The 21,084-nt window shown below is 35.2% G+C and overlaps 1 protein-coding gene across 1 annotated transcript in view; it reads right to left on the bottom strand.

Annotated features, from left to right (window-relative positions):
• Positions 1-19,935: 19,935 nt before the first annotated feature.
• LMX1A (LIM homeobox transcription factor 1 alpha) overlaps positions 19,936-21,084 on the bottom strand; it is a 61,749-nt gene continuing 60,600 nt past the window's right edge. Inside the window, exon 9 of the mRNA XM_072419215.1 lies at positions 19,936-20,732. Within this exon, the coding sequence (XP_072275316.1) occupies positions 20,575-20,732 (158 nt within the window). The 3' untranslated portion in view covers positions 19,936-20,574. The remainder of the gene's footprint in view (positions 20,733-21,084) is intronic.

The raw sequence follows: 21,084 nt of genomic DNA, 5'->3' as shown, positions 1-21,084 counted from the left end.
GACCTCATGCATGGTCAAGCATTGCAAAAGCTGCGAATGCAAAGATAAACTGCAAGTAATTTCTATGTAATCTTACATGCAAATTTTCCTATATCGTAGTATTGGAGAGAACATTCTTAATTGGAGTACAATAATATTATTATTAATAATCAATTAAATAAAGAAAACTGACATTTAAACGTGCTAAACTGACACCATAAAGAGATTATTTTAGTGAAATTTAGGCTATTCACCATACAAGTAATATTGCACTCTGCTATGTGAACAGGTTATATTCCTTTAGTAAATCAGCCACAATGTATCCAGGGACTTCTTATTGGTTAACATATAAACATAAATGTTTAAAAAACATCATTATGCAAATGACGCAAAAATAAGTGTACAAAAAAAAGTTTTTTCTTTTCTTCTTCTTTGGCCTTAAAGCAAACCTACACTCAGAATTTTCACTTTTCATAAAAAGGGTAGACACTCAACAATACATGTAAAATAAAAATTCTGTTGTTTGTTTTATTTTATGTATAGGGAATGGCTGAGGGTGAAATCCTGAAGACGTTTCAGGTATCTATACTAGGTGTATTCTAAGGGGTCTGTTTATAAAGCAGTGAATCTGAAACAATCCTTAGTGAAGAATATTCCAGATCCATGTGTTTGAAAGGCAGTAATTGATTCTCCGCCAGCCAATATTTCCACAAATATCAGATTTATTGCTTTATAGAAGGACTCTTTTTTCTAACTAAATATATACCATAATTCATGGATGTTTTAAAGTCAATTTTTATTATATGTAATTCAGCTTTGCATATCTACAATGATTAGGGATTGATACAATGTGAATTCAATCTGTTGATTTATCCTGTGTTGGCTTTGAATATTTTGTAACAAGATGAGTTATATTTTAGAAGAGTGTTTTATTCTGCAGCTCATTTTGGAAAGAACAGGACAAAAGACACCTTGTGTTACAGACAGGCCTATCTCTGAGGTGGGCTGCTATGTGCATAAGGAGGGTATAGTCAGCCTGCACCTGGATCCAGCACACTGGAATGTCAGGGATCTGGCTTTGTGATAGACAGGAGAGGCACATAGAGAAGATGAAGCCTCTGCATACTTGCCTTTATAACAATGTTTCTGCAAACATATTCTCATCCTAAATTGTATTACTATGTTTATTAGAATGCAATAGGACTTTACCAAGTCTTTGGTCTAGGCAGTAATATTTTCATTCCTAAATTAAAAAGGCTGCCATGTCTAGAATGAAAAATGCAGCTTTTGCTGCAATACCCACCCCGTCTCTAATTGTTTCCCTGCAGAATCACCGCTCCAGAGTCAGTCCCCTACCCTGGGTAAATGATGCCAGGTACTGCCATGGGGAACATGTATCATAGGAAAACAATGTTTTTAAAATATTACATAGTGATGAGACAGTCTTTTGTGGGGGAGCTTTTGCCATTTTGCCTGGATAGTTTCCGATTAAAGGCACACACCTTGCTTTTTCTTAGCACCCTACAGCAATGACAGGTTCAGGGTTTTGTCACTTCTGTATCCCACCTCCATTCACCTCAATTCTCTTTGGCAGTTGGGCAGCCACTGATGAGGGTTTCACAGTTCTGAACCTGAAAGTGCTCGAGGCTGTGCAAATATTGGGCATAGTATACAGGAAGACTAAATGACTATAGAGATATAGTGATCCAGGATGATCTGCCAAAACAGCTCTTTTCTTTTCAAGTCATTGGTGAGTCCCTTGGTCTTGCAACAATGGGCCTGATTTATGAAAGTTCTCCAAGACTGGGGAAGATACACTTTCAACAGTGAACCCAGGTGATCCAGAAAACATGGAATGGATCTGGTCCAGGACTAAAAACATTTGCTAACAAATAGCAAATGACTTTTAAGAAATCCATTCTGTTTGCTAGATCATCCAGGTTTACTCATGAAAGTGTATAATCTCCAGCCTTGGAGAGCTTTAATAAATCAGAGTCATTTGTCTATATTACTGGCATATTTTAGTATTTGCATTTGGTTATTAAAACGTGGCCTGAAATGTAAATGCCTACCTATTACCTTTTTTCGGTGACATATTAAAATGACCCTCACTATTCCTTTTGTTTTTTTAATCTAACAATACCTGTGTACACAAACTATTATTTACCTTTTTGGCTCCTTCCTTTATTTTCACAATGTCTTAGCAACCCCGAGATAGCAGCTATAAATCTAGAAAATCTAAAATTGCAGGCATGCGCAAAAGGAGCCATTTTCGTGCAAACAGAAAAATTTGCTGATCTCACACATGAACAGTTTTTGCAAGTTTCTTTTCCATCCTTTGTCATCCGATCTCGCGCCTGGTTCGGGTGACGTAGGAAAAAGAACCCGGTAGAAGAGGCGAAGATGGCGCCGCCCAGTGCAGGATGGATCGGACTGCCCTGCGGGATTTAATGTAAGTGTATTTTTTTTTTTTAGTTTTTTCAGTGTATTTCCTCTTTTCTAATAATAATTTCTAATAATTTTTAATAATTTTTTTTCTAATAATTTTCTGCTAATATATTATTAAATTTTTTTCTGCTGGCGGCTGATACCCTACTTTATATATTCTATATTAGGACAGTGAACCCTCAGTCAATAGAAAAAACTTCCCCTCAACTAAGAAAGGAAGGATTATATCATGATATAACCGCAGACATAATACACAGGCAAACTCTACATTTGACTTTTTAAGGTCAGCTTTTATTTAGCTACTTCCAAGAGCTGTGATATGAAAAATGATGCAATTAAAAGCTCACAACAGTCTCTGTACTCAATTATGAAGTTAAACAACTAAACAGGCCGAGCCCCTTATACCTTGTAAAAAGACACAGTACATTTGGCAGCACAGACATTTTTTTTCTATAGTTTATCCCCTAATGGACTTTCCAAAAACAGAAAAATATCAGTTGATCTGAAAATGTGCTTAGTCCCTTATTTCCTGTTAAGGGCTAACAACAAACACCATTTTTTAAACTAAATTTACAAGAATGTAAGCCCTGTCCAGTTATCCCTTGCGAAAATACTGATTTTCCTCCCCTGTCCAGTTCTCTACAATATAGAATGTAATTGTTGTGTAGTTCAAGATAAAAATTGTGAGGTTTACTTAGGCTGCTTGAGATAACACAGGAAATCAAAACTGGGGCAGCTATACATTTCTGCTAAGAATAACAAGTATTTTTCTACACTTGGTAAACCAATATGAAAAAACACTTTCAGTAGTATATTTACCTGAAAAATGAAGAAAACAGAAGCAGATCATTGATGAAATACACTTTAAAGAAGGTGCATATGAATTAAAAAGAATGAAATCCATTGCCTATCTTGTTGTAGAAGTGAAGTCAGAGAATGATCTTGGTACCAGTTAAAACAAATAAATGATTTCCACGAGTTGTTATTTTGGTGTAAGAAATTCAAATCCCATATAATGGCAAGGACTACAGAAATCTTTATATTACCAATTGTATGTAAGGAGCTGAATGTCTGATTCTGACCTATGAAGATATGAAAATGCTTAATGTTTTTTAAGAAATATTATAAATCAATGATTTATTAAGTAGAAATTAATAAGTAGGGCTAGATAAAATTGAGAGTTTTTGAAATTTGCCTAAAAAAATCAGTAAACGTGGTATTTCTGTAATTCTTTTTATAAAAAAAAATTCCTCTCCATTGGCTAGTTTTAACTAAGTTGGTTTGAGTGGCTTTATATTGTAGAATAGGCTTTTAATGACTCCTGAATTTTACAGAAATTTCTTCATTTTTTTATTTTTAAACTTTTATATTTTATTTTTTAACAACAAAATTAAAGTAATTCTAGATGCAAAGTGGCAGCTGTCACTAACATGGATTTGTTGATAAGCTAGGCTGATTTGCCGAACCACAATGAACACTGTGTCAATTCACTGCAACAGACCAGGTGGGTCTGAATGGGCCTTTAATGTGAATTCACAATTGAGCTCTGTTAATTGTCATTAGATTAGAACATATCCCACAGCTTACTGCATGTTCTGTGGCATTTAGGAAAAGTATGAAATTTGACTTTCAACAATATGTAGTTCTTAGATAATATCTTTAGGTAAAGTAAATCAGCACATCATATCGCACATGTTTGAAAAACATTGATGGGAAATTAAATGGCCACATTGGACTTTATTGGTGATGCCAATGAATATAAAGTAAAGCCTGGAGCCAGGGGGATTGAGGGCCCAGAGGACCAAGGCCGAGATAGGGTGAAGAGGAGTAGCAAGGGGGAAGACTTGGGACAGGGAGTTTGTTAGGAGTGGTGTATTTGAAGAGAGGGAGAAGTTGGGTTCAAAGAAAGTTCTAGAACAGGAAGAAGAATGTAGGTGGCCAGCAGTAAAGGCAAGTTTCCTGCCCATCTTCCCCTCACAGTTTCTTACTGGATGAATTTTAACTAAGTAATTGTTAGAAAGGACTTTCTGTTAGCTGGCTGCTGACACTCCATTCCCTTCTCACATCCATTTATTTTTATGAATTTTATTTACAATTCATCCAGTAAGAAAGGAAGAAAACCTGAAAAAAAAGCTCCCCAGTCCTTCTTTCCTTTCGCCTTTGTTTCCAGTTAACCTATAAGTGTTGCAAGATACAACCCCTTACTTGCAATAGCATTATAGTAAGGATACAAACTACCTTGGAAATAAAGCCCCTCTCTATTTTCCTCCCCCTCTCAGATCCCACAACAAGTATTTCAAACATACTTCTTTGTTTTTTCAATCATTCTAAGATCCCCGAGCTTTATTATTAAAGGAAACCAATACTTCTCACCACTTTGTGAACATAAACTACCATTTGTTGGGAACAACCTCAGCCATCTCATATATTATACTACTTATATCATTAACCTTACTTTGCTCACAATGTACCATATTACCTACCATCCACTACAAATGTGAGTCTCGAGACCCCCTGAGGAAGCCATAGTGCGAAACACGTTGGGCAAACAAGACGATGCCTAAGTAGTTATTACGTACACCTATATAAGCTATGTTATCTTCCTAATTACCATTGTTTGTAATTATTGATGATTTGATATTGGTTATTGTACGTGTAATAGAATTATACACAGCCAATTAATTTAATGTTATTGTTCATGCACGTAAATAAATGTAGCTTATTTGTTTTGACTTAAACACAGTATTTAGGTATTTTTTGCTTTGTTGCCAAAAAGCCATCCTTCCCTATTTCCCTTTTTATTTATACTATATGTTTTACTAATCAGCCATCTGACCATTAGATCCACTTCACAGGTGTGTTATTTATTGGGGCCTATAAAAGGGAGTGGATTGGGAGGCCAAATAGTATTGGGGAGGGGATTCTAAGGGACATCTAAGCTACAACAGCCACGCAGGATTTTACATTACACACACATTACATATAAATAAAACTAAATACCATATAGTATTGCACTGTTCCAGTAATTCAGAGAAGCAGAATGTTTACCAATATGATTTTAGGTCAATAAAATAGGGTGAGATTCACAAAATTTTCAGTACAGTACATTTATTCCGTTACTGAGATTTCTGCACTTGAATTCACAATTGTCACAGTGGCCATATTAAGAGAATCCTACTCTTACTGTATGATTTTTAATACATTTTGTGTCTATAATGAAAAAATCAACAAAGAGTTCATTACAAGGTGGATGGGAATACTTAAGCTAGGAACCAGGAACAATGGCAGGAAAATCTCACTAATTGAGTCCATATAGGACATAATAAATGCCAGGAAAGGATTCAGCCAAATAGGGTGAACCAACGGCTCATGACTACCAATGGGAGCACTAACCACTGTAGACCTTGACAACATGCTTACAGCCGAATTAGTGGTAGTCGATCGTTCCAACCAGAGATGACTCTGTAATCCATGCCCAAATTATGAATTTTGAGCATTATGAATCTATGCTGCCCTCAATAAAAAACAGTGTATGGCTAGCCAAGGCACACAGGAATTTTTTCCATTGTTGCTAATAAAATTCACCCATTTTTCTATTATGTGACTGTTAACTATGTAAAATCACAGCAATTAGTTCCAGTTCTAGAAAGTCATTTTAATTTTCCCATAATTAAAAATGTATTGTTGTTATGTAAATGCATTCAAATTCAATATTCTGATGTGTAAGTATGAGTTTTATCAATTTGTTGAATTTAAGGACAATAATATATTATTTTACTGAATATATAAAACCAAATATTGATAAATGTGTTATAATAGCAATAGAAATTGTCTGTATTTTATATACCGTAGTATGAAATGCAGAAAGCTCAACATTTTCAGATTTCATTTAGATCGTTATTGCTTATTCTTCCAGCTGCTATGTACAACATTCTGTTTATCCAAACCTTGGAGAGGAATTAGCTTAATCTTACCTTGCTAGAATCCCTTTGATGCTGGCATTCACTGGAATGTTTTGAGCACGTAACCCTACAGCAATGGAATAAAACTGAACATTCATAATAAAGATAATTTCATAGAGCAGAACTTGTCTGATATTTTGGTTGTGTTTCATGGTGGACTAAGAGAGCACTTTATGAATATTTGCCTTTGAATGTGCAATGTCTTAAAATCAGCATACATGTATCAGTTTAGTTGAACAATCAAACTTTTGATTATTCTGAGAATCTAAACATACTATAATATTCATACTTCAATAAACTGTAATAAAGCTGTATATTTATTGTGCAGTTTTGAATTTGCAATCAAATGAATTCTGGAGATCAATAAATCCATAGGTGGTAAATTCCTTCAATTACTTGGGAATTCAGGTGGAAAGAATCTAGTTATGTGACTGGAAATTGCATCTTCATTTTACTGTTCAAGTCAATTAAGAAATCTTTTGACCTGTATACGTACGATGACCTAAAGAAAGGAAATAGAATTCAGAGATTATTGGATCACAGCGAATAAACAATTTTAAAGATAAAATTTATGTACTTGATAGCATTGACATAGAAAAGCCAATGCACAAAATTTTGGTTACTTCTTCAGTGGTGATATCAATTTTTAGCTCTTGTATCGCCCCTAAACCGAAAGTAGCATTTGGATATGCTAACATAATATATTTGGTAAAATATTCTACTTTAAATGTACATACTAGGGAATTATATTTTTATAACAGTGGGGGAGAATTTTCCTTTTGGTGATCAATTCTTTTGCTTCTTGACTCCCAGGTGTCTTCTAAAGTTACCAAGGGCCCTTAGAAATATGTCAAATGAGTGGGTGCCATGATAACAATGTATACCTTGCACTTAGTTAGTTTTCTATGCTGAAAAATGATGAATCTTGATACAGATATTTATCATTGCCTGTTCTGTTTCTGTACAAATGGATTTTAAACTCACTGTGACATTAAATATTTGCTAACAGTAAATTAAGCAAACCACGTTTTGAAATAGGTAATGTTTTTATACTCCTTTTGCATCCTAACTTTGTAGATTTCAAAGTGTCAAAAGTTTTGTTTTTGCCACTGCAGATACAACTAAGTAAACAATACACAGCAAGATATGATTTTTACAATAATATTAGTCAATAGTATAGTCATTGTCAGCAGTCTCTATGTTGCCAATATTAGCATTTGACCATTTTGAAAATTCCTAAAGCTGGCATCCTGCTGAATGCAATTTTATTATGACTATCCAATTATGTTAACAGTGTTGTTCATGGATGTCTGTTCTTGATCCTAAAGGCGTTGTAAAATGTGTGCCACACAAGAAATTCATTTAAAAGAGATTTCCTACTAGTAATACCGTCCTTCTAAAGCATTTTCTTTGGAGAATGCAACACAGCTGACGACAACATATATTTTCTATTTGTTTTCACTTTGATGTGATAGAGCTGTTGTTGTGTGACAAGGTCACACACAAAACTTGTGGACATTTCAGTGTCCTTAAAAAGTGTGTGTGTGTCCTTATGTTGCATATAGCAAATAACATGCACAATACAGAGCAATATATTGTGAATAGACTATTATACCCTGAAAACTATCTGCAAAAAAACTGGACTAATTGTTGTAGAGAGTGTTTTTTTGTGTTGATCTAGGGATAATCTTTATCTTATATTCTTGGAATGTCAATTTTTATCTGTAGTCTGGTCCACATTTTTAGTTTGCTTCTCCTTGAGTGGTGCTGTGTTCTTCTTCCTGTTGTATCTGCAGGACAAGAAGTGAAGACATTTATCCTCAACCATACACAGACAGAAAAAAACAAAAGACTAAAGAATTTTAACTTCATGCAGATCTACATGATTGTTCTATTTTATTAATGGATCAGCAAGACTTCCAGGTGGCTAGAATTTTTTAAAAGACCATCAGCAATGATTGTCCCAGGTTTACTTTCAGCACAAATTACCTTTTTGCAAACAGCTTTTTTTCCTATCACAATAAAATAAAGTCCTTGTTCCTTGCCTGATTTTTTACTGTTGTCAGAAACTGTTTGAAGGACTCCTAAATAGGTTAAAATATAGTACCTAGGGAACATGGCTGAATCCTTCCCACCTACAAGAGGAGTATTTGGGGGGCACTCTGATGTTGACAACTGGTGTGTATGTTTAACATATGTCGTGGTACATGCGCATATCATTTCTTAACATATATTTGGATATTGAAATGATTTGGAACCTGATGTCCATGTACTCAATATGAAATATGTTGAAATGTATTGAAATATAAGTAAAGTTGCTAATATATAAAGACTTATTGTGTGTCTTCCTAATTTATTGATAGAGTGAAAAACCTATATTATTATTTGGTCTGATGAAGAGGAATCTTCTGTAAAACGCGGCACCATATGTTGTTGCTTAAGTGGTGATTATGCCATCTTTCTGTCAACACCAATTTTAAATTTTGTATGACAATGTGCTTAAATGAAGGATGGTGTCTTGGTGGATTTTATCCTTAAAATTGTTAAGAAGATGTATGAATAAACTTGTGTCTTATTGAATTTTATATAAAACTCTATGCACTATATTTCTAAAAACTACTTAACTTGTATGGGGACTAATGTGAGGGTTCTTGGTTCTGCATTGAAAATAGATGTTATGCTTTAAAGTGAAGACAGTAGTGTCTATCTTTCCTATATTCATTGCCCTAATTCCACATAATAGGTAGTGGATTTTTTCAGAACAATAATAAGATAGTTAGATGCATGGTGATTGTTGAACTCAAATAAAACTAGGATCTGTCCATGTGTGGTCTACCAATATTTAGTGTTTTAGAATGATGTCATAAGTCCGCCATTTTCAGACCATCCTAATTCAAGAAAGGCATGGACAGCGATTCCCTGATAGCAAGTCCTGAGGTCTGAATGATATTAATCAGTCCGTAGTGTAGAGAAGCCCCTGCAGGGCTCAGCAGGCATGCTCCATCTAGGGTTTCAATAACAAAACCTTTTTAATGCGTCTGACTAGTCATCCCCAGCTTGAACTCGGCTCTGCCGGCCAGTGCCGAGTAACTGGATCTGAGGAGGCGCACAATGTGAATACTATTTTGGGCGAGATGTTATCACATTAAGGCTGGCCTGCTGCACGTGGTCACATAGTGTTTATTCCAAGGTGGCCTAACATACTGTCTTTATTCTTGTTACAGTATACACAGAGCTATGGTTAAATGCAGTATGAAAGGATAGGTGGGTATAATAAAGAAAACATGGGTAGGTGAGAAAGAGAGACAGATACATAGATAGATAGATTAGATAGATAGATAGATAGATAGATAGATAGATAGATAGATAGATAGATAGATAGGTAAATAGATTAATCAAATATATTATTGTTCATTGCTACAGGAATACCTTCTGATTGGCTAATGGTGATTGAGATCCAAAAATCATACACATGAAATGCAAAAATCTACCAATACAAAATCAAACACAAGCAAAATGGAAGTGGCGGCAGGTATCCAAATTTAAATTTATCATTTGTTTCACTACTTAGGCATGGAAATGTGTAATTAAAATAAAGTATTTATGCAATTACTTTATGATTATAAATTATAATCTAAAAATGTAAATATAAATAAATGGATCACCTGTTAAAATTTATGATGCCAAGCTGCTTGCACGTATACAAAAAATATCATAACCAGCTAAACCATTTTTATATTATATCACAAGTAATGGGGTAGATTTATTAAAGTAATAAAGATGGTTAGCCTAGAAAAGTGAATGTTCACTTTTGTATTAAAATCTGTTCATCTGTTATGATATGGTATTTACTTAATATACTTACAGAACCCTGGAGCAAATATGTTTCCCACATTTAGTTGTTTGCAACCCGGCTAATAAACTTTATATATGATTTATGCTTATTAAATAAGCAGGTTGGTCTCTGGAAATTGATGTAACAATATAATATATAAAACTTGGCATAATTCTTAAGAACTATTGTGTTTTAGAAAAAACAATAAACATATATTTAAGCATTTATTGTTCTATGTAGTATACAATTATTATGCTAGCTTTATATTTCAGAAGGTTGCTCTGGGACTCATAAGCAGAAATAGCTAGAACATACTTTAAGCATAAACTTAATGCACGGCTGAGCACTCCTTGCACAGCAGCTCCTATGGAATGAATGACCCCTTGTTTTCAGGAATACTTTTCAAACAGAAAGAAACAAGATCTATTCCATAGATCCCAATGAAACTTCTTGAAAATGTATTTTCTCCTCAGTTTGACTGCACTGTGGTATTTGATCGCTTGCATTGTTGTGACGCGGCTTTTGTGCCCGCACCACTGTCTGGGGTGAACAGTACTTCAACTTGTCAATCTAGCCTGTGAGAGAAAAAACATGGAGGCCTCCCCGGCCCAGCAGACAGAATCCCTCAGTGAGATAGTTTGTCTTATACCAGCAGACAGAGCTTATCCTTGCTCATATTATGATACGTTCCATCTGTGTCAAAAATATTTAAAACAGTATCAGCTTTTTTGTTATATGGGAGTGAGAAAATCCATATTTCCAATAGGATATCATTGTAATGAATGGCTATTATGGATTGTTATTATGAGTTCAAGAATTTTGAGGATATATATCCATCTGTTTTACCATCATAACCCTATTCTTTATTATGGAAAGGATAAATAAGCTGCAGAATTTTATGTCACCTTTTTACATAATTTACCCTTAATATTTCTATAAAATTAGCAGGCTTTTTACAGTTTGACATTGGGAGAGCTAAAAAGCAATACCTGTACACTGTTCACGTATTTTTGTAGGCTTAACAGACACACCTGGAAGTGTAGATGAAGATTCCTCCAGTAGCCATAGTTTCTGAACACCATGAAGGTTCTGCGAAAGTCCAACATAATGAGCATCTAGAGCAGTGTTTCACAAGCAGGGTTCCTCCAGAGATTTCTAGAGGTTCCTTGAGCCATGAACAATTAGTTCCGCTCAGGTCAGTTTACCTAATACCAATGTCTATTTGTAAGGGTGACATTCTTTCCACTGCCCACTTCAAAGCAGCAGTGTGCAAAGGCATGCACAAAGTGGTTCCCAATCACTCCCATACGGTTGAATGGGAGTGGTTGGGGGAATGGTTATGCATGTGGTACATCCAGAAGTGGTCTAACGATTACTCTGGGTGTAAAAAATGGCTCAGACTTTCTGATCTAGACCACTCTTCAATTGTAGGAGACTTATAACTGACTTTTTATGCCACTTTGCTCTGGGATTCTTGCTAACCAATAGTATTTTTTAAGTCCTGTTTTAGTTTCTGTAAACTTGTAGAATTTGAGGCCCAGAAAAAAAATTGCAACTTTATATAGATTACCTCCAGTTCTTTTATACCATTTTTTGGCATATCGTAAAAAAATCATCCTTGCTCTTGTCTTTTGACAACAACATTAGGAGGACCAAAGTGAGCAGTTTGTCCCATATAAATGGCTAATATTTGGCTGCACAGACAAACAGACTTTTGTAACCTTACAATGCTGTTTAGAAAACATAAAGAGGGTTATCAAGATAGCTGAGCAACATGTGAGCCAAATGTATCAGCTTAATAATATGAATGTAGATTCCATACAACACAATGGTTCTATGTCATGGCTGCCAAAAGTTTTACAGCTTCTTATGAGTCTCTCTCTTAAACCTTACATTATTTTGAAAGTCATCCAAACAAAACCAATTTTGGTAATTTCAGTATTTTTCTCTCTTTGTTTTTATCTCATGCTTCTGAAAAGAAAAGCTAAACATAATTTACTTTATCCTGAGAGACAAGAAAATGGACGTGAGCAGAGCTGAATATATAAATCTTTATAAAATCCTAAAAAAAGACCTAAAGAGAAAGCTGATCCTTACTAATCCTCAGAAATGGCACCTGTGTATTGACAGGTATGTCCTAAAATTGACCTGTAATTTTCTTACTATTTAAATTGTGTTCAAACTATTTATTACATTGTTACTTTATTACTTTTATTATTGCAACACCGAAAGCTAAAACATTATAATTTTCATAATTTAACTAGCTGAGAATGATTTACAATCCTATTAATCTTCCTTCCTGTTCCCTTGAAGTTTAGTTTTTTTAGACTTTTTGATAAAAAAAAACTTATCAGGGTTTTCTTTTGAGGCTTTGGTAGGGAGATTGTTTCTGTTCTAGGTACCATGTTGTGATGTTGTTATGGATGAATAAGTCAGCAAGAGGGGAATAAACATCAATGAAATTTTTTTTTGGTGGGTTTTTTTATTGCTGCCTGTGTCCACACTGGAGATTAGGCCTACGATCCAGCAATACACACTTATCTGTGAGATTGCTTTAAAGTGAAATTGCTTTAAAGTTGTACACATTCCTAAATGCACATAAAATAACTGAGCAGTAACATTTATTGGAAATAACATCAGAGACTGTTGGTCGAGGTAATATACACCTTGCCTCAGGGGATAAAGGAAATATTTTTTTTCTCTAGTAGAGCAATGTCGATCATATCTTGTAAATCTTGTGTATCTTGCCTTCTTCTGTATCAACTATCAGTTGATTAATTTTTTTTTCAGTCTGATTATATCATTACAAGATGTGACCAGCACCTAGCTTTTGGGCACATGATCAGCCACTATGGAATGCAAAAGCAGCAGTATCTGCATGTGTGGTAAGTATTTCAAGCCATTGGTTACCTTTCATGACTTTATGAAGTATATTAGAAGAACAGTGATAGTCTTCAAACGAAATAATATACCATAAAACATTCTGTTACCAGATTTGTCAAGCCTTATTCGTGAACATTAAATTTAACCAACACCTGTGAAATACAACATATGGGAAAGTTTTCTCAAATGGGACACAGCAATGAAAAGTTCCAAAAGCAGTATTTAGGGGATGCTGAACTTTTTGACCCAAGTTATTAGAGCATAATGTCTCTTTATACCCGCCTTACTTTCCTAACACCTTTTCTTATCCTCCTTTTACTCCCAACTTAACCTAACCCAGCCTATATTCCCTGACAAAGTTCTGTACTTACCAAGACCTGATGTTTGTTTATATCCCCTCACTGGAAGTTCTTTTCTTCTGCTCATACCTGTGTAATACAGCACCATCAACTTATTATGGGGATCTGTCTGTTCTCAACAGCAAAAATTAGTAGATGTGTAATTGAAGTTCCTCTATTTTGGGAAACACAACATTAAAAATGCCAAAATAGGTTATTGGGGGATTTTAGGGTCCAGGGACTTTAAATAGTTCCTGAGAATAATTGAAGATTCTTTTACCTACTCTGAAATTATAGGGGCAATTCCTAATGTGTCCCATTATTTTCATTTTTTTACAGAAACAACTGAAAAACATACAAGAGATAAGATAAAAATTGTTGATTAACAATACACAAAAAACAAATAAATATACATGACACCCATACAAAAACACCCAAATACAAAAAAATACCTTTTCCTCAAAACAAGTCCCAATATTAAAAGGAAAAAAGGGGTGATATAATTTCACTGCAAAATAATGTTGCTGAAATCACTTTGATCATTCCCACTTTAATATTTATTATAATTATCATATTATTATCCCTGCCATTTTATCATTTTGAGAAGTTCCTATTTAGATTTTAACTGTTCCTTGGGCTTTTAATGTTTATTGCTCAGCAAATTACAAACGTGAGGTATTAGTTTATGATGAAATACAAAATATTTCATATAAATCTTAAAGCTGAGTATCCAGTTTTGTACTTTGAGCAGTTTATTTTGCACGATGAACAACTGAATCTGATACTGAATCTTCTTTCTGTTCCACACATTTTTACCTCTTCCACCGTGTGCTGAGAAGATAAGCTGTGTGCAGGTCAGTTCTCTAGTTAAGTCTGTCATCAGGTGCTAATTTATGCGCTGGCTGATCTACTACCCCGCCTTATCTGAACATTTGGACCAGGTGTCACCTGGAATCCAGCCACCTCCTCAGGAATAAAATAATGATGTGTCCTCCATTCATAGAGCCCAAGTGCTTCCCTGGTTCAGGTCTCCATACAGTTTTTAACCCTTTATTTGAAGTGTACTCCTCCAGCAAAACATAAAAAAAAATAATAAACATAAAGTAAGCTGTAAATATTAGATGAATTCTGAAGAAAAAAAGGGTTTTTTTATCTTTTTTTTTGGGGGGGGGGTTTAACCATTTGTATATTTAGTGTAAAATGTACATTCAAAAAGTGTGTGTGTTTTCAAAACAGCCATTATTATTGATTTTATATTTATTATAAGAAATGTATTTAAAAAAATCCCAAATTCACTAACTGGTTCTCTTCTGGTTAGTCTACTACAGTGTAAATATTGTAGGGTTGGCCTTGTTTTCATTTATATGTGGGAACCTGCTTTAGGCAGAAGTGTCTAAAATGATGGTTTGTTTAGAAACCATGTGGTAGTTAGTCAGTCAGAGCTTTATTTATGTTTTCTGCAAGAGGAAGTTGGCATCTTTCACTCTCCATAGGTTTAGTTCACAAGTTTCATCTAAGCTCAGAGATTGATCGCGTCTGCCTGCTACTCATGTGTGTCCAGTAGAAAGAGTTGGAGGCAGGGGTTTGAGGGTTTTGCTCAGTGGTGAGAGCTGGAGGGAGGGGGTAAATATTTAAGGTGACCTTGTTGAAGAGAAAAGAGAGTAAAACCTCTGTGGAGGTTGGGCCTTGACCTTTGGGCCCTATCCTGGACATGGAACTTGATGTTCTACAAGATATTGAGATGTTGAGATGTGAGATGTTCTACAAGATATTTTTAATAAAAATGAGCTGCTAAAAAGTGTCTGTTGAAGACTGAGAGATGGTTGTTTTGTAACACAATAGGAAGAATACTTGTTAAGTGGAGAACTGCTTAGGCTGCATCATAGTTGTCCATGCCTTGCCCACCAGAAGACAGCGCTAAAGCTAAGAATGGCAGAATAAAAAATGGAGAATGGTAGATGCAAACTTCCTCTTTTGCAACTTAATGACAATAGGAAGATGGCCCATGGTATAACATATTCAATCTATTCCAATGAATAAGCATTGAATAACATGGCAGAGACATTGGTATGATCTCAGTCAGACCAGAGAAGCTGTGAGTTGCACTACATTGCTTGTCAACATACATCAATAAGTTTCATGATGACATATTTTTGCATTGTAAAGCACGTTAAAATATGCATTGACAAAATATGTGTTGACAAAACTAAAAAAAAAAAAATAAAGTTTTGGCTTTACATCAATGACTATACTCATGTGCAAATATAGCTCTTTTATAGTTGGATTTTTGATTTAGTCCATTGAGGTTAGAAGTAATTATTATTCTGAGTGGCAGCATTTTTTGATCAATTACCTGGTCTAAAATAATTATATAAAATGGTATCATTTCAAAGCTACAATCCTGTATACCTTACTATGGTATATTTTTTTTGAACATATTAAGTCTGTAATGTACTTGAAGCTCAAACAACAATAATTTTGCAGGTATAGACAGGAATTTGTTTCTGTACTGATAATGATATGAGGTAAAGACACAAAGCCTCGGTTTTAGATTTATACAGAAATTTCTATGACAGTTTAATCACAGAGAAGGGATCTCTAATAGTTTTTGGGACCAACAGTGAAATCTAAAAAAATTAATCTAATCTAAAAAACCTACAATGTTCTTGGCCCTTAGGCTTCTCATTTTGGAATTTCTTGTGTCTTCTTTCCAATATATTAAGTGTTTTATACAGCAGATAAAAAGGTAAAAATTTTAACAGAAAAAAATGGGCTGTGAGCTAACACTTTTTTCCTATAGAATGAGAGAAAGGCACACTGAGGGTCATTTATGGGTGCACATGGGCCCACTGTCCACTGCCCTTTGTTAGAGCCATCTACCAGGGTTAAAAGCAACAAGCATGAGTGTTGATATTGTAGTAACATACAATATAAAGTATAGCAGTCAGTACTGTGTCAAGATTTCAGCAAGCAGGACTATGTAGCACATATTATAGCATATACAGTTCAGCTTTTACGTTGGAGGGATCAAAACAATATAATAAATAGCTAAATGGCACAAGAGTGGTCAAATAATACTACATGGCATAACAAAGAACCAGGCATCAAAGGAGACTAAAATCTTGCTATAAAAAAAAACTTAATAGTGGTATAGAGGGATAGCAACAGATTTGGAACTGGAAGAGAAAAGTATACATTTTTTTTGCTGGTTGGACTTCTCCTCTATTCATCAACCTCTATTGGTAAACACAGAGGTGCCCCCCCCCCCCCCTTCATATGAAAGTGCCCCAACTGTGAAACTAAAATAGTAGGGATGCAATGTTTGAGAGGTACATCCTACCATCTTAAAATTAAAGCAAACACAACAGAAACTGCACTATATCAGCACTATAAACTCATGGACACCTGGAGTATAAATACAAATTGCAAATACTAGTAAACCCAGTTATAATCCCACATAGGAGAGCCAGTTAGTAACCAATTTACAGACTACAAACTCCATGTCTTTAAAACCACACAGGCAAGTTGTATGAGACCAGGCAGGACATGACACCTAGGACATGTGTCCCTGATGGCAGGGTCTAGCAAAAGCCATTGGGTAAACTTAATAAAATTATATACATAGGCACTCATTTGAATATGGTCAGCTTATAAAATCCTAGTCTAAAGCAGAGGTCAGCAAACTTTTTTTGCCACTAGGCCATTTCAGGGGTAGGCAGGAGCACACTGGGCCGGACTCTCTCTCAAGTCCCGCCCTAATGGGTCTGCCCTCCACCGGAAACGCCCCTGAAGGGAATTCCCTCTCCTCTGCAATGAGAGGGAATGTTCCCTATTTACCCCGGCGGCTCCGGTAGTTTGTTCCGGCTCCGCCGCGGGTTGCCGGCCAGGATTAGGCCGGATCGGCCAGGGGGTGTTAGGCCTGAACAAACTACCAGCTAGGACGTATCTGGCCTAAAGGCTGGAGTTTGCCTACCTCCGGTCTAAAGGAAACATGTAAGTGCAATATACTTAATGAAATAGTACTTATATTGAAAATCAGGCATGTCAGCTTCATTTTCTTCTATAATATCCCAAACAAGAACCACACTATTATAGTCATAGGTTCTGGTCATTTCTTGTAGCCTCTTCTATTTCCCTATTAGTCAGTAAAGCCACCTACCATAGTGATAGTAATATATAAAAAGTGGTAAGGGTTTGGACAAGATCCATAGACTTTATTTGCTGGATGTTATTTGGATAACAGGACACATAGAGCTTTGGGACTACTAGGGGCCTCAAGACCATGGAAAATATTTGTGGGTTACAGACAGTTTTTGGAAATCTCTCATACCATATGGAATTGAGGATACTTTCAGCTCTGAATTTGATATGAGTATGTGTGAATTGAGGTGACCCTGGACTTCAGGAAGAATCCTTATTTACAAGCCAGCTGCATTACCTGGACAATAGAAAGTCAGTGTTCTGGGTTATAATATGATTATTGGATCATTTCCGTGCCTGCTGTGTGGATTAGGATACTCTGTGATTATCTGTGCTTTATAAATTCTTCAGCTCATGCCATGGAAAAGAACTTGTTTTGTGTACTCTGCATACTATAAATTCTTGTGGCTGTGGAGCATGGAGCCTTTTATAGGATTTGTATCTTGTACTATGTGTTTTAGCTTTTGGGGTCTGGGGGCAGCTCTAACCAACAGAATATATTTTAGTGTCAGAGAAGGTGCTTAGTTAGTAAAAGATGAGTAAAAGATTCTGATTGGTCTATAGGGATTACTGATCAGAGCACCTTATAGTATATGTTAACCTTGACAATCAACTTTTCTTGTCTTCTCCCTATAGGGCTGTTAAATACACCATTGCAAATCTGTTCTCTTATCCTGTGCATTTTAAAGAATTATCCTAAACAATGTTATGAGGGAGTGTGATGTAATTATAGAACCCCATTTTGTTATAGTAAAGATGAGAGGGGCAGCTGTTGTTCTAAAATACTTCCTACACTAGGATGGACAATTTTGCTTCATTGATAAAGTACAGTGAATGAGGTTTGTCACTGTAGGTCAGGAAGTGTGTTACTGGCAGTTACTGTCACTAGTTGCAAGGAATATTAAAAAAAATATATAATATAAAAAGAATTGCAATAGGCAAAGTTCACATTCCCCGATGGTTGGGGGAGATCTTTATCATAGGTTGCAGGACCTGCCCTTTGTGTCCACCTTACTTTTTTGCAGAAGTGTAAAATTAAATAATAGAATTAAAAAATTAGTTTGCCACCCACGTCAAAATGTTCATTGCAGATCATAGAATCTGGGAGCAAATTCTGTATATGCAATGACTGGCTATTTAACAAAATACCATACCATGCCTCTACAAAACATGAAAATAATATTATACATCCCCCTAAGTCTTCAATATGCATTGTATCCTAAGTAAACTGCATGTATAGTATTTTTTAAAGGACCTCACATGATATATACACATATATATTTATACACAGATACAGTGTTTTATATTTATTTATATATATATATTTATATACTGTGTATGTACTGTATTTATATGTCTGCCTGAACGCAGCCTTTGCCAAAGACATACAGAATATTGGTGTGATCACAATTCAGATTTATATGAATGTTGACATTCCTTAAGGTTCCAATTAAGGTTGACAGTTCACAGTATGAACGTTCTGTATAGCAGTCACATATTTCTAGGTTGCACACACAGGCAGACGTAGCCAACAATGGGCCCATATGCAGAACTGATTTTGGACCCCTGTATGTATACATTTAAAAAAAAAATCTCAAATGTGAGCAGGCAGCTCTTTACTGCAAAAGGGACTGTTCCTCATTAAAACAAACATACCGGCCTGTTGACAATCTTCTATTGAATGTACACTAAGCTGCACATGTACAGCTCAGTGTACAATCATATCATACTCTTACTGAGCTGGTATTTTGAAAAATGCAAGAATAGATGTGTTGGCAATAGAGCGGCAGACATCGCATACTGCAGTACGCAAATGCAACATATATGCATATCCTATAATATATATATAAATATATATATATATAATGCATTGCATTGCATTGGTCAACTGCAGTCGAAGGACACAACAATACAAGTTTTTCAAACCTTCATGCAATCTGTTAGCCTTTTTTGGAGCAGTAATGCAAACATCAGATGCCTAAATAGATGGGTCTGCAGGAGAAAGAGTTCCTAGCAGAATGCATTTGCATGCAGACTACCCACAGATGATGCAGAGCCATCATGTATAAAATAACTAAAATTCAATATATAAAATGTTTAGATCAGAGACAGTTGGGTTGGGAAACAAAGGATTAAATAATGCTAGACATCTTTCAGGCAGGAAAGTAAGCAATAATCTTACAAGAGATGAATCTACACTACTGTACAAGACTAAAGGTAAGACTAGATTCAGCTTTAATTTTCAATTTTACTGGTGCACATCTTTATTAAAAACACTGGTAAGATGTAAATATTTTCATATATTTCAATAATAACATTAAACCAGGAACAATCAATTAGCAAAAATGCTTTACCTTCTTTCTCATCCTAACACAACAGTAAAAGGAAATAAGCTATGTTTTACATAAATAAATGCACAAGTGTGCAACATTAAATACCTCCCAACGCTGATTGGGTTGTATGCTCAGTGTCATAGGTAATGCAGCTAATACACTGAATTCATCAGTCTACATACTTCCAGTGCATGACTGGTGGTAAAAGAACTTACAACTAATTAGAGTTTCTAGTTACAGTCTCTTATTGTGCCTTCATGTAGGCCCACGGGTGGGCCTGGGAGTCTGGTGTCCAGTCTGCATTTTCCATGGTAAAACAAGTCATTTTACAATATTTCATGATGCCCCTTTAAATACAATGAACGCAGTAGACCAGCAGATTTCATTATTCTCTGCACTTTTTTATCAGACAATTCCTTTTTCTGTAACAATCCCACAAGTCACTGCTTGAGGTTCAGGGTGTATAGATCAGGTGCCAGCTTAGCAGAAGTTTTGTCATGATGTCCAGTGATGATTGCAATGTCTAATAGAATGATAGTACTATTCCACTAGAAGACTGGTTTTCCTGAACAGATTTTTCCAATGAGTAGCATATTTCATGATGTAAAATAGGAGTTTTGCATGGAGTACAGACGATCAATGGGATTTCCAACTCTGGACTGCAGAGAGCCTACTTCTGGTGCTGCTAGGAGACATTCACCCAAGTTGAGAGAAGCATCATCACTATCCATGTCGTGGAAAAGGGTCTCTCCACCTAAAAAAATGCATTACCACAAAATGTAACTGCTGTTAGCTGCTTAAGAACAAATGAAAAAATATTGTTTAATTCACTAAAGCTAATAATAAACTGTAATAGAGAAGAATCAACTGCAAGGCTGGAGGTATGTATTTACAAATCCCTAGGGAGTTTACCTATGTATTTATTGCACTCAATATAATTTCCATTAATGTATTACAGCATTATCAGAAATAATCGAAATATGATAAGCAGATGTAGAAATAGAAATCTTTGTTTAACTTAGCTTGGGATTTGATTTCTTTAAAACACATAGATCATAATAAAAGAATAACAATCAACATTAAACTTTTCTATTGAAAGTAACAGA

This window comes from Pyxicephalus adspersus, chromosome 8 (genome assembly GCF_032062135.1).
Source record: "Pyxicephalus adspersus chromosome 8, UCB_Pads_2.0, whole genome shotgun sequence".
NCBI classification, from domain to species: Eukaryota; Metazoa; Chordata; class Amphibia; order Anura; family Pyxicephalidae; genus Pyxicephalus; species Pyxicephalus adspersus.
Note: the sequence above shows the minus strand (reverse complement) of the source record. Positions and strands in the feature narration are given on the sequence as shown.